This window comes from Ixodes scapularis, unplaced genomic scaffold (assembly GCF_016920785.2).
Source record: "Ixodes scapularis isolate PalLabHiFi unplaced genomic scaffold, ASM1692078v2 PGA_scaffold1__304_contigs__length_218370807, whole genome shotgun sequence".
In the NCBI taxonomy this organism is placed as follows: domain Eukaryota; kingdom Metazoa; phylum Arthropoda; class Arachnida; order Ixodida; family Ixodidae; genus Ixodes; species Ixodes scapularis.
The window spans coordinates 110,985,908-110,998,989 of record NW_024609846.1 but is presented as its reverse complement, the minus strand read 5'-3'; the positions used below and the strand labels follow the sequence as shown (position 1 = coordinate 110,998,989).

The 13,082-nt window shown below is 44.1% G+C and overlaps 1 protein-coding gene across 1 annotated transcript; it reads left to right on the top strand.

The window, feature by feature from the left end:
• Positions 1-2,002: 2,002 nt before the first annotated feature.
• Positions 2,003-7,967, top strand: LOC121048111. Its single transcript, XM_040504034.2, has 5 exons — positions 2,003-2,126; positions 2,205-2,462; positions 5,126-5,386; positions 7,470-7,807; positions 7,851-7,967. The coding sequence occupies exons 1-5, from the start codon at positions 2,063-2,065 to the stop codon at positions 7,965-7,967; spliced, it is 1,038 nt and encodes a 345-aa protein (XP_040359968.2). The 5' UTR covers positions 2,003-2,062.
• The last annotated feature ends 5,115 nt before the right edge of the window (positions 7,968-13,082 follow it).

Here is a 13,082-nt window from a genome sequence, read left to right as displayed (position 1 = left end):
CATGATGGTATGTTATTGGTGTTTATTCGTTGGAAGAAAATCCTAAATATCATCAAGGCTCATATTAATTATTAAAAATAGTAGAACTTATTAAATATTATTTTTATGACCTCTGAAACACCATACAGCCGTCGATTTAACAAAAACTTGAACTCGCGAAGTCGTCGGAAGTAAACCCCTCACGACTGCGAGCAACTCCCGAATTCTCGGCGCGAAAAGCTCACACACACACACACACGCACGCACGCACAATTCCTTAATTGCAGGGAAGCGAATTTGCGCGGTGCTTCGGGGGCGCTAAAAATTAGATTAAAATGTAACCAAACAGCGTAGCTTCGACGCTGGCCATCGCCCTGGCTTATTATAGATTCGGTCTTCGGCTCTGACTGCGTCTGCTAGTTTGTCCCACCGCGGTGGTCACTGGTCCGCTCGGCTCAGTGGCTCGGCTTGTTCCGTTTCTCGGTTTGCATTGTTTACCTTGAGGTTGTTCGTTGTTCCGCACAGTGCTCTCAGTTTCGACGCTCGGCAGCTCGTACTTGTTCTTCGTCTTGGAAGTGTGGTCGGGTTTGTGTTTCTCCCATTGGCTCTTCTATTAATTGCTCCGTATTTACGTGGACCATTTTTAGGCGGAGTATTTGTGCGTGACTTTCGCTTTCGTCGTCTGCGTTACTTTTGATCGTTCGAAACTCGAACTGGTTCTTTTTTATTATTTTTTTTTTTAAATTTTATTTTGTGCGTCAGTTGCGTCATTTGCGTCATTCTGCTTCTCGCTCCCCTCTGTTCCTCAGCAATTCTACATTTTTCTTTCCTGTTGCCTGTTGTTCGTGCGCGTGTTCACAAGCCTGGTTTGATGGCTGCGTTTGCTCCGTGACTTGTTATCATGGCTAGTAGTGAAGCAACTCGGCGTCTACGATTTGTTTACTTAGAGAAGGGTGCGTCTTTCAAGATACCAAAGTCCACTCTGTCTCGGTGTAAGAAGGCTGTGCCAAGCGGGAACCATTCAGCAACAGCCGGTTCTCCCGTCTATGATGTCCCCAGCGATGGTGACGAGCTCGAGAGTGACTGTGATTCCTGCAGCAGTGACCCTCAGTCGAGAATCACTGCGGAAGACGCTGACTCTTCAGAGAGTAACGGAGAGGAGACTATGACTCACCAGTCACATGCAGATTCTTCAACCTTTTGGGAACAGACCGAGCAACCACCACATATGAGTGAAGAACATGCACTGGCAGCAGGCTTACGAGCTTTTGGAACCCAAACTCTGCCCCATTCGACAACTACCAAGGCAGCAGCTGTTGCGATGATTATGGCGTTTGTGGCTGGTGAAGCCTTAAGCTGGCAGGGCCTTGACAACCTTCTTTTGATGGTCAATGCATTCTTTGCTCCAGAGCAGTCTGTGCTCCCACAAAGCAAGTACCTGTTCCGAAAGCTGTTTGCAGCCGAGGCGGAGTCCGCAGCTGTACGACATTTCTACTGCCGGTCATGCAATGATCTCTTGGAGGTTTCCGCTGAAGATGGCGTCTGTCCGACCTGCGAGACGTCTAGCAACCTCAAAGATGCAAAGAAAGATGGGGCTTTCTTCGTTGTTCTAGACGTCGGCAAGCGGCTGAATCATGTCATTCAGAACAACAAAGCAGCCCTTCACGAAAAGCTGAACCAGATTGCCAGTGACCGGGGTGCTACCACCAGTGTCATCGGTGACATCACTCAAGCCAAAGCGTACAAGAATCTGCAGTCATCGGGGACCCTGGGGGACAGTGACCTCACGTTGACAGTGAACACTGATGGAAGCCCCGTATTTACATCTTCCGGTGCATCCGTCTGGCCCATTCAGTTCACTGTCAACGAGTTGCCAGTGCCTCAACGATTCCAGGTTTCAGTGCTTGCTGGACTTTGGTTTGGGAAGGGACACCCCAACATGACTTTGTTTTTTGGAAAGTTTGTAGAGGGTGTCAAGAGCATGCAACCCGTCCTCTGGCAGCATGAAGGCACACAGCACTCGTCTAGAGCGTACATCTTGTGCTGCTGCGTGGATGCCCCCGCACGCGCATCTGTGCAGAATATGGTACTGTTCAACGGGTACTACGGGTGCCCATGGTGCCTAATCAAGGGAGATTACGTTGATGGTACGTATCTATCTGACCTTTGGATGTAAACGTTCTACCACTGCAAGTTTTGTATAGTCATTTCAACCTCATTTTCAGGGAGCCTCAGATTCCTCTCCTTTGAGGATGCACGTGGGAGAACGTCAGCAGGTGTCCTACGGGACATGAAGGTGGCCCTGGAGTCCTCCTTGGTCATCAACGGCTACAAGGGTCCGTCTCCAGCCGTGAGCCTTCCAGACTTTGACCTGGTGTGGGGGTTCACGGTGGAGTACATGCATGCTGTACTCCTGGGCGTCATTCGCCAGATCACGGAGATGCTGCTGTCGTCTGTAAACGCCAACGAGCGGTTCTACATAGGTAAGATGGCACGAATACTCTTAACTTTTAGTAAAGGTTTTCATGGGAAAATTGTTGATCATTTCACTATCAACCGGGTTCTATAAATTCACAAGAGGATGTTGCAAACGATGGCTATACAAGCCATCATTTGCAACATCAATCACTATATGCATTTATAAAACTGGGGATAGTGAGATTATTGACAATTGACGTAACATTCACTATCACATTTTTTGCAAATGTGCCTGTAAAATACTTCGATTTTATGTATATTATAATCCTACATTTTAAAATGTTTGTAAAACATTTATGAAAGATGCAACAGTTTATTTATTGACTATTGCAAATGTTAAGGCTTTTGTTCTTGTATTTAGCTCTATATTTGCTCAGTTACCAGACATTGTGCTCAATGTTCTGCACCAGCCCAAAGGGGGAAAAATGAATCTTGAGTTGCTAATAGGCAAACTATGCAACCTGCATATAAATATGAAGTCACCAATGTTTGATGTGGTAGGTGGGCCTAGGGCTTCAACGTTTTCTTGGAGCCAGCCTTCTGTACCAAGGATACATACAACATAGCAAACAAACATTAATTTGTTTATGCCCGCGTAGCCATCAGCTTCAAAGGAAAGGGAAGGAAGGAACAAGACAAGCGGCTCTGATAGAGCATTTAGTTCATTGGTGAATCGCAACATAAGGAGAGTGTCAGGCAGTTTTTTAGTTACTGAGCTTTGAACTATATAACAAAAAAAAAGCAAAAAACAATTGTACTGTTACAGATCAGGCATCTTTAGTTCAGAGAGATGTAGAGGCATATGCACCGTGTGGTTGTTGGAGTTTAAAGGGAGACTTAAGTGGTTCTGTATTCAAGAAGAAAAACACTTTGTGCCCTTCAGGATCACAAATATCTAAATTATTTTTCAATCTTATGTAAGGAGCAGTCGTAACAGTGCTTTGAAAATAACGCCGAAGCCCCGCCCTCTCTGAGGCAAGTGAGAGGCGTGATATCAGATGACATTATATGCAAATGTACGGCTTGTCTGCTCATCTCTGCTTTGTTTGCTGGTATCTCCATTTGGTTTTCTGTGACTGCTCGTGGTTTTCTGCGATTGTGCGTGGTTTAATTTTGTTATTCGTTTTTGTTGTTTCGGTCTTCTGTACCATGACAGTCTCACGATTATGCCGACCCTGTGTGCGGCTGTTGGCTCCTCTAAGGCAGCATGATTAGTTATACCACAGTCCTTAGTTATACAAAGTATTGAACTAACTATTGCTTTTTGCAAAGTCGGATGTCGCAAAATCAACATGGTGAAGCAGTAAGAATGCTGGCTTGCTCAATCCAGCATTTGAGCAGAAACTGGGTGAAAGAAATCACTGCCAAGGCCCAGTGCACATGAGAGCTGAAGTTATGGTTCAATATTTGTCTCCGCTTGTGTGCTAACCCTGCCAGTGCTTTTTTTTCACCATGCAGTCTCGGCTGAAATGCTGGCTCGGGCAAGCCAGCTCTGGCCGACCTCCACATCACTTTTTATAAGCTTGACGTAAATCGGAAGCCATCATGAGAGGCTAATCACGGCAATAAATTGGAGAAAGGAAATCACGCCAGCGTAAAATAGGCCAAGCAAATAAATCTGCAGCGAATCATACACGGATTTATGCATCTGGTAAATTCTTTGTGAAAATAATAATGAATGCAACACATCCATAGCCGATATTCACCCCAATAGGAAGCATTCAAATTATAGAACGGAATTTTAGTGGGGTCAATATTTCGTAGATCTTGCAAAGTGCGCAAGGTTAGAAGCTTTTTGCTGTTAAAAAATTTTGCGATTCTGAGTGGTATGCTATGTATTTGTTACCGTTGGGTAAGATATAATTGTGATCTAATGAGGTTTCCAGGGAATTGAATCATGATGAATGTTCACAGACTCACCAACAGGTCTGTGGACGTTTGCCCGCTAGTGCCATTTGGTCAGCGAGCAAGAAGTGGCAGTCGCATGGCAGCGCCATAGTGGCGCCGAGCAAGTGCCACTGCCACTTCATTCAGCACAGTCCCACATTCTCAATTTTCTCTCTTGTGTGTTCTGACGCAACCTGAAAAGATTAGGATACGTACCAGTATGGGTTGCCCACACGTGCATAGAATGCAATGCCGCTCGCCTGGGGCTGCAAGCATTGCCACTCCTCTGGACTCGAAGCCCCCCCCCCCCCCCCCCACACGGATGTTTTCCCCACACTTGGCTAAGGGCTAAAACGCATATGGAGTCATGTAAAGAGCCCTCTATATTTGTTAAACCTCAGGTGCTTAACGGCTCGCCATTCTTTGTGTATACAAGGTGATAGGTGATTATCAGGGTCGCCATTTGAACCTGCGAGCATTCAGGAGCAATACGAAATGACCGCATAAAGCTCTGCATATAACGTAGGGCCGATTCAGCCGATGCTGACCGGCGCTCTTTTTCGTGTTCCTTTTGCATTTAGAGGAATACTTTTCGGCCAAATGGTTGACTTATCCGAAATCAGTGTGTAAAACTACGCTAGAATCCACCTCTAACTCGTTTTTTGTTAGAACCTCTTAAGTTGCCCTTTAACATACTACTGTCACTACACTGAAGCCCTTGGAACAAGTCAAAGGTGATGTCATAGCGAAATGTTTTTTTCTTGTTTGCTTAATATTGCAGGCAGCCCCTCCTCTGTTGCTGCACTAGACAGGCGCCTGCTTTCCATCACGCCTCCCCACTGTGTCACAAGGCTGCCGAGGTCCCTGGCAACTCGCACCAACTGGAAGGCGTCCGAGTGGAGGCATTGGCTCCTTTACTACTGTCTCCCATGTACACTTGGGATCCTTCATCCAAGGTACTGGAGCCACCTGGCCAAGCTTGTTGAAGGAGTGCACCTTCTCCTGAGAGAGGAGCTCACTTCGTCCTCAATTGACCGTGCAGGTGAGGGCAAACATGCTGTTGCACTGTTACTACATGCAATAAACTGGCTGTGAGCATATTTTGCTCTCAGTCACAATGCTCATCCTTATTTTATTGAAGTCAGATCTGGGTGACCATTTTAAACTTCAAGGGGACATTATAATCGTTGAGTTTTGTTTACGAATGGAATGCATGCATCCTTTCTCATGATGGAAGCACTTTACCTGAGAATACTTCATATTTTGTTTATGTTGGTGGAAAAAGAAACCTTTGGGCGCTTTTTAGCTGAAGGCTAAGAAGCACCCGCAATAAACATAGAAGATTCCACAGATGTTTGTAATTGTTTTTGTTATTGCATTCAAGTCTAGATTTTTTTTCTACTTTCTTGTATAATGCCCATGCTGCCCCTCAGCGGAACATAGATAGGGATGATGATGATAACCACAGAAAAATTGGCAGTCCAGTGATAACTGACAACACGGCCAACACAACCGCTTCTCTCCCTGTCTCCGTCTAACATTGTAAACAAAAGGTGGGCCAGATACAATATCTGTATCATAGTTTTCGTTTTACTTCGTACATTATGTCTCCCCAATAGTGCCCGACCTAATTAGATAACCCACAAAAGCCAAGAATTCACGTATAAGCTGTAACTTACCTTGAATATGTCTCCGAGGTACATATTTAGATAGTGTCAACTCCCACTACAAGAAACTTCCACCTACCACTGTCTCAATGACAATATTAAAGACGTTTATACTCCCAGCGACTATTGGCTCCATATTGGTACAAGCATTTACTTATTTATAATCTCTGTTGTGGGATTTCAGAGTAGATTTTGATAGGTAACTTGGATCAGTAAAATATGTATTTGAGAAAAGTCGCAGCTTCACTCTTCAAGTCTTTGATTTTTGTGGGTCATTTTAGGTTTGAAATTTATTTTTGGGAACACCGGTAAAAAAGACTCGAGGTACATCTAAGCACTTACGAGTTGAGAATGCGGAAGCATGAATGTCATTCTTCGTGCCACGGCCGCTTCTGATCCCCTCGGCACCAAGGCTGCTTCTGAACCTCTCGGCGCCACGGCCGCATGTAATCCTTTCGGCGCCACGGCCGCATGTAATCCTTTCGGCGCCTCTTCCATTTTTGCCTTGGTGCAGGCACGCAGTGCCATGGGGTGGTCCAAATTGAGATTGAGACACGTCAGCTTCATATCATAGCCGTTTTGCATGACTTTTTGCATAGTTTCAGAGCTGGGATGCCTCAGATCACGGCTTCAGGAATTTATCTGCCGTTTGGTGCGGCTGATGACGTCTGCTCGCTCCATGGGACCAGTTAATGCTTTCACATTAATACCAAAGTAGCGCCCACCCCACTTTCAGTAAAAACTGGGTTAATCTAGAGATGGGCACTTGTCCGGTCAAATCAGGTGCTTAACGCATGATTTGCGGTATCCCCAAGTTTGGGAAGTGTTAATGGTGGGCGCTTGAACGAAGTGGGTGCTTCCACGGTATTTTTTGGTACGTACAGAGTGCGACACTGTTAGCACGAACGAGCGATCGCCGGTTTTTCCAGTTTTTCTCTTTGAAACTAAAGGGCGTCATCCAAGTTATTGCTACAAAAAGAGCTCATTTAGATCTTTAATGTAAGCAATAAAATTTTGTGCTTGCTTATATTATTTAGAGGTAAAGTGCGAAAATGCGCCGATGTTGTGTTTGCGCTAGCAGTGTCGTGATGTGTACATAGTACATAGAAGTTAAGGCAATTGGCATTGAAATTGGTCTATGTTTAAACTGAGCTAAGGAACAGAAGTCTACCTTTTGGATAGACCGGGACTATAATTCTAATTGAGGTAAACCTGGATGATTGTGCCAATATGGATAACACTGGAAGGTGTAGAATATTGTAAAATGTTTCAGGCATTGCTTAAGAGCCATCAGAATATTGCATGCTAAGTGTCGAAAAGTCTTGGTATATTATTCTCAGTAAAGGTCCGAATAGACAGGGTGTCAACATCTTTTATGCATTGACGCTACATAATGCTTACTGCACAGCCAAGAAATTAGTTTTTTATCACTTAATACCAACCACCTTTTACTTACAGATGCTCTACTGCGGACCTTTGTAGCCTCCACAGCGACACTGTACAAGGATCAAGCCATGACGTTCAACATTCACCAGATGCTCCACCTGGCAGAGGCGGCTCGGCAGATGGGGCCGCTCTGGGGCCACTCTGCCTTTGTATTTGAAAGTGGAAATGGCCGCCTAGTAAAGCTTGTCACTGGCGCCAACGCAGTCCCCAGTCAGATTGTGGAAAGGGTGTTCATGGCACAACAGTTAGATTCTTTCCTGGCCTCACCACTCGTGCCTGATAGCAGCAAAGACGTGTGCCACAGAATGCTGGGCTATCCCAAGCTGGTCAACTTCGTTTCCATAGGTGATGTTGGCTTGCTTGGGTGCCCTAAAAAACTCGTCTTTTCTCCAGAAATCAGGATGGCACTTGCAGAGTATGTTGAAGAGTGCCCTGCCCTTGCTGCCGGGTACCAGAGATTTGTCCTCAAAGGGCAAATCTTTCGCAGCAGGGCAAACAAAAAACTTCTGAAGTCTGACTCATCTGTTATCCAGACACATGGCCTAGACTATCGGGTTATTCGAAAGATCCTGTGTGTAAGTTCGAAAGTATTCCTTGTTTGCGACGACATCGTGATCAACGAAAGCCAACTCCTTCCGCACCACATTAAGGAATGCTTTATATCTAGGGTGGGTGCGGTACATGTTGTTGAGCCATCGGATCTCAAGGCATCTTGCCTTTTCTTCCAGTTTCGGAACCAAGGTGCAAGCGTGTCGTATGTTTGCGACCTGGCGAACAGCATTGAACGGGATTGAAGCAAGCTTGCTTCACCTCTGTATAGTTGCAGACTGATTTTTCGGACTCGAAAGGATTCCCCTAAAAATGTCAGAATAACCAAGCAGTTTGAAAAATTTATGTCAGCCTACATTTGAAGATTCCATGTAACCGCTATTCGGTATCGATGGCAACAAGCAAAAAGTTTGACGGCGTCCGCGATTTCTGTCAATGTTATATATTAGCTGCATGGGGTGAGTGACGTCGTGTAAAAACATCTGTGATTGGGCACGTTCCCAATTTCTACGTCCGAAATGTATATTTACCTAATTTACTTTCTGTATAGTGATGCCTATGTGGGTACCATTTTGATTTACAGTATCTGATATTTTTGTGTGAGACTCTTGGATCTTATCACGCTGTTACTGCTCCGCCATATCCAGCCTTGTAATTAAAGCTGTGGTGGCTAACAGTATGCATGGTGTATGTAAATATTGCAAAGAATGTTTATTTGATTCCGCTCTTTTATGAATGTTATTTTTAGGGCACATCTACTACAAAACTGATGATTGTTTAATTGCACTACTCACCAGAATGGATTTAGGCGTCTGCTAACTGTACTAGTGGTTCAAATATTGAAAGTGCATTCCAAAATGACAATAACTGCTTTAAGTAGTTTTAATAGATGGTAATGCAGCAGGCATGCCAATGCAAACATTCATATTTTTTTTTTATTGTTGATGACCTAATTATTTGTTTTATAACTTTTGTAATTATTCTTACTAATCAAATTCAAGTAAAAAAATGTCATGTATACGTAAGCTCATCTTTGGAGTAGAAATGCATGCGTGCATTGCTCAAATTGTCTATTGTATGTCTTTCCATGTCTGAGAAGTCGAAACAACATTACCGTGCGTGAAATGCAATAATGGGCACCGACACAGACTACCTGTCATTAACCAAACTAAACACGACTATACACAATCGGTATATCAAGTTGTCTGCCGGTGGCTGAAGTTCACGGGAATGTTCCAATTTCTCAGACATGCTCCATGTTCTATGACCTGCTCAGACATGCTACATGCTCTGAAAACTTGATTAAAATGTGAGCTTGCTACATACTATTAACTTTTTCAGGTCATACTGCAGCCTTTGTATTTATGCTTTCCTGTGTATGTGTGCTTCTTTTAGGCTTTTTAAAATGTTTGTAAATAAATATGACTCAACAACTTGACTGTCAAAAGCAATAATGCATTATTATTTTCTAATGTCTTTGCATGCTCTTATAGTGAAGTCGTTTAGCACATGACAATCTTTATACTGTTAGTGAAGTTCATTTAGCACATGACAATGTTTATGCTGCTAGTGAAGTTCATTTAGCACATGACAATGTATATGCTGCTAGTGAAGTTAATTTAGCACATGACAATAAGTCTGCTTCCTCTCATATTTAATGAGTGTATTAGTGGCATGTGGTAATTTAATGTAAATTAATTAAATGTTCCAGGTTAACAGCGATTCTACACTCGTGAACTTGCTCATGAACCATATGTGTGTTGCCATACTTCAGAGGCTCACCAACCCAGTTGAAAATTCTCATCAAGTTCTAATTGGAATTATCTTATTGTATGTATTGTATGTGCGCATACTGACGACGACGACGAAAATTCCGCAAACGAACAATTAGGTTTTTGGGACAACCAATTGGTCACTGCCAATGGGAACCAACAGGAACCATTTGGAACCCATTCAGTATCCAACTGGAAAAATAATTCCAATTTGTGGGACTCATTGGCCAGTGTGCTTCCAGTAGAACCCACTGAAACCAATTGGTTCCAGTTAAAACCAGTTGCGGTTCCAACTGAATTTAATGGGAATTTATAACGGGTTAACCTTGTTTAAAAGGCATTGAACTTCTAACTATACCAAATCTGCCGTTTTTATAGCTTCATTTGACCGCTAGGAACATTTAGCACGCAATGCCTAGGGTATCGAACAAAACGAGGCAGACATATACACTATTTCAACTGGACTTGTCAATGTTTGGCTAGTGCGAACCGGAGGGTATACCTGTTCACAGACTTGACCAGTTACTTTTACTTCAACTGATTTTGTCAAACGTTTGTGGAAACGGGTGATTTTCAGTTCAGGCATTCTCCAGAGTGCATTAGAACTTGAGTTGTTGACATCCGGTTTGTGAAAACCGGATATTGTCTATCCGGATTTTCTCCGGTTTGACTTTAAATTGGAGTCGAAAAATCCCGATTTGAGCAAACCGGAAATTGTTTGTCGGATTTTCTCCGGTTCGACTTTAAATCGGAATCGAAAAATTCCGATTTGAGCAAACCGGAAATTGTATATCGGATTTTCTCCGGTTCGACTTTAAATCGGAATCGAAAAATTCCGATTTGTGCTAACCGGAGATTGTCTATCCGGATTTTCTCCGGTTTGACTTGAAACCCGAGTCGAAAAATCCCGGTTTGTGCAAACCGGAGTGTGTCTTTCCGATTTGATTTTAAACCGGATTTAGATTTCCGGTTTGATTTCAAACCGTTATTTTTGGTAGGTATGTCTCAGTTCAGTAAACCCTTCAAAACGTAACACACATGAGAAAGCAAATCCCAATACATTCTTTCTGGCATAAAGTGACCACTGAACCAGTGTCGATTTCCATCGTCACCAAATTCCCTTAGATTTCCAATACCTTTTGGAATGCCGCAGATGTGTCATTCTTTCGTTTACAGGTTACGTACGCTCCAAGGTCTGAGCTTGGTGTTCGAAGTAGGCTTAGGCTTAGCCGTACACACTGCCTTAGTGTATGTGCCCCTGCTTCCCGAATTTGAAACACTTTGCTTTCAAAAAAGAGCAGTTTTCGGAGGCATGCACGGTACTAGTGCATCAAAAATAAGGGCCTGTTGTGTGCTGGCACTGGGCCTGTGGCAAAGCAGTGGCAGAAGGTGGCCACCGTGAGTGTCCTTCACCATCACCTTGAACGCGGTGCATGTCCATTGAATCCGAAACGCCGGGCTGTCGTATCTCGTCCGTTTTTCACAGAGGAAGATCATCGGACAGGCCCACCTTGAGAACTTTGTCGAAGTACTCGTCGATAGGCTGGATGAGTGTCCGCTGTACCTCAGGGTCGCGACACCCAGTCACGAGCCAGTCTTATAGAGCCTGGTCGAGGTAGTCTTCGAACGCGCATGTCTGGGCAAGCTTCTTGATAGCCAAGGAGAAGTCTGCTAGGCTCTTGCCAACCTCTTGATTCTTCCATGGAACCTCGTGCACTTTGCAATCGCTAAGAGCTTGGGTGCGTAGTGACTTTTGAGCAACTCAGAAAGTATGTTGTACGATCTTATTGGCGAGTCTGGGACGAGCAAGGTTTTCAGAACCTAGTACGGCGCTTTACCGATGTAGTTCAGCAGCGTCACGTCCTTGTCTTCGTCTTGACGGCATTTAGTCGAAGGAAAATCTTGAAGCGTTCGAGAAACTCGCATACCTGCCAAGTTTTATGATTTTATTGAAAAGTGTCCGCTTTCCAGCGCTTTCTTACGGTTGTTGTATTAACAACAATATTTGTACAATTTTCGGCACCCCGTGTAAAAAAAAAAGAAAAAGGTTTTTGTTTAAGCTGCGTGTCGGTTGTTTACAAGTTGGGGTTGGCAACACTGGTACATCGACTTGTATGCCAGGAGGCGCAAGCTACTGCTCCTCGTTGTTAGGCAATTGTCATTGAGGTCAGCGTTGTAAGGGGTGGTATAGCCGCTAACATCCATCCATCCATCTTAATCCGAAACTGTTTAGGAAATCTCCTTTGTTGTGGCAACGTTGGTTGTGGCAAACGTTGTGCTTTGTGTTACTGGGACTTTTACTCATGATCCTTTGAAACCATCTTCGGTACAAGATGTCGGGAAAAAATAGTTGCAAGTGTTAATTCCGAGCTATTCAACCGACTTTTTATATATGAAGACGTCGCGTAAGGGCGAAAGGTACGGATTTGGTAGTCTGTGTCGCTGCAATGTCAACATTTCGCACGCTGGTCGCCGGGACGTTCTGTGTCATCTGAATACAAAAAAAGCACAAGGACTCTGCAAAATTAGTTGAAACCAACGAGAAGGTTGGAGGGTACTTTAGTCGATCAACGAATTATGACACTACCTGAACAGAAGGCCTTTTTACGGCATTTTTGATCGAACTCAACGAGCCGTTCATGTTGGTTGTTGTGGAGACGTTAAGGAGCAAGAACTTTGCTCTAACGTCTTCATTAAACCAGGCACAGGCCAAAGAGTTTTCAGCAAATTGAAGAAGGCACACACGCAGTTCCGCTCCTCTATGTCGAAAAAGACTCTTGAACAGTTGTTAGTTGTGAGATGCAGCCAGTCCGGAAAGTGCCATGAACCAGTGGTCGGCAACAACTTCCTAAGAAAAGCAAAAGCTGCAACTTCCTCAGTGTTGGCCCAGCCTTCTACTTCTGTAGAATAAGACATTTTGTGCAATCTATGATGTGTTTGTGCCCTAGTTGAGGCATTTTTCTTACCTAAACCAAGTTTTTGAAGACTAAAACAGTTTTCGTATTTCTTCACACAATCGTAGTGTTTTTTAGCATCCCCTGTAGTATTTTCAGCATTGTAGGGTTGGCAGGTCTGTCTCGTCGATGTCGTCCTCCACCGGCTTGAACTCCATGATCGGACAAATCGAACTAACCGACCCCCTCGGTTAGCTTGATTTGTCCGATCCTCGTTGCCATTGTTGTGTCGTGCCCAAAGCGCTAAAGACAAAATGCTTCCACTCCGAGGAACAGCACACAAAGAACGAGTTTAATCTTACGGGGTCGGCGGAGTCACTATTTACAAGGGCAAAGACCAGTGCACCCTG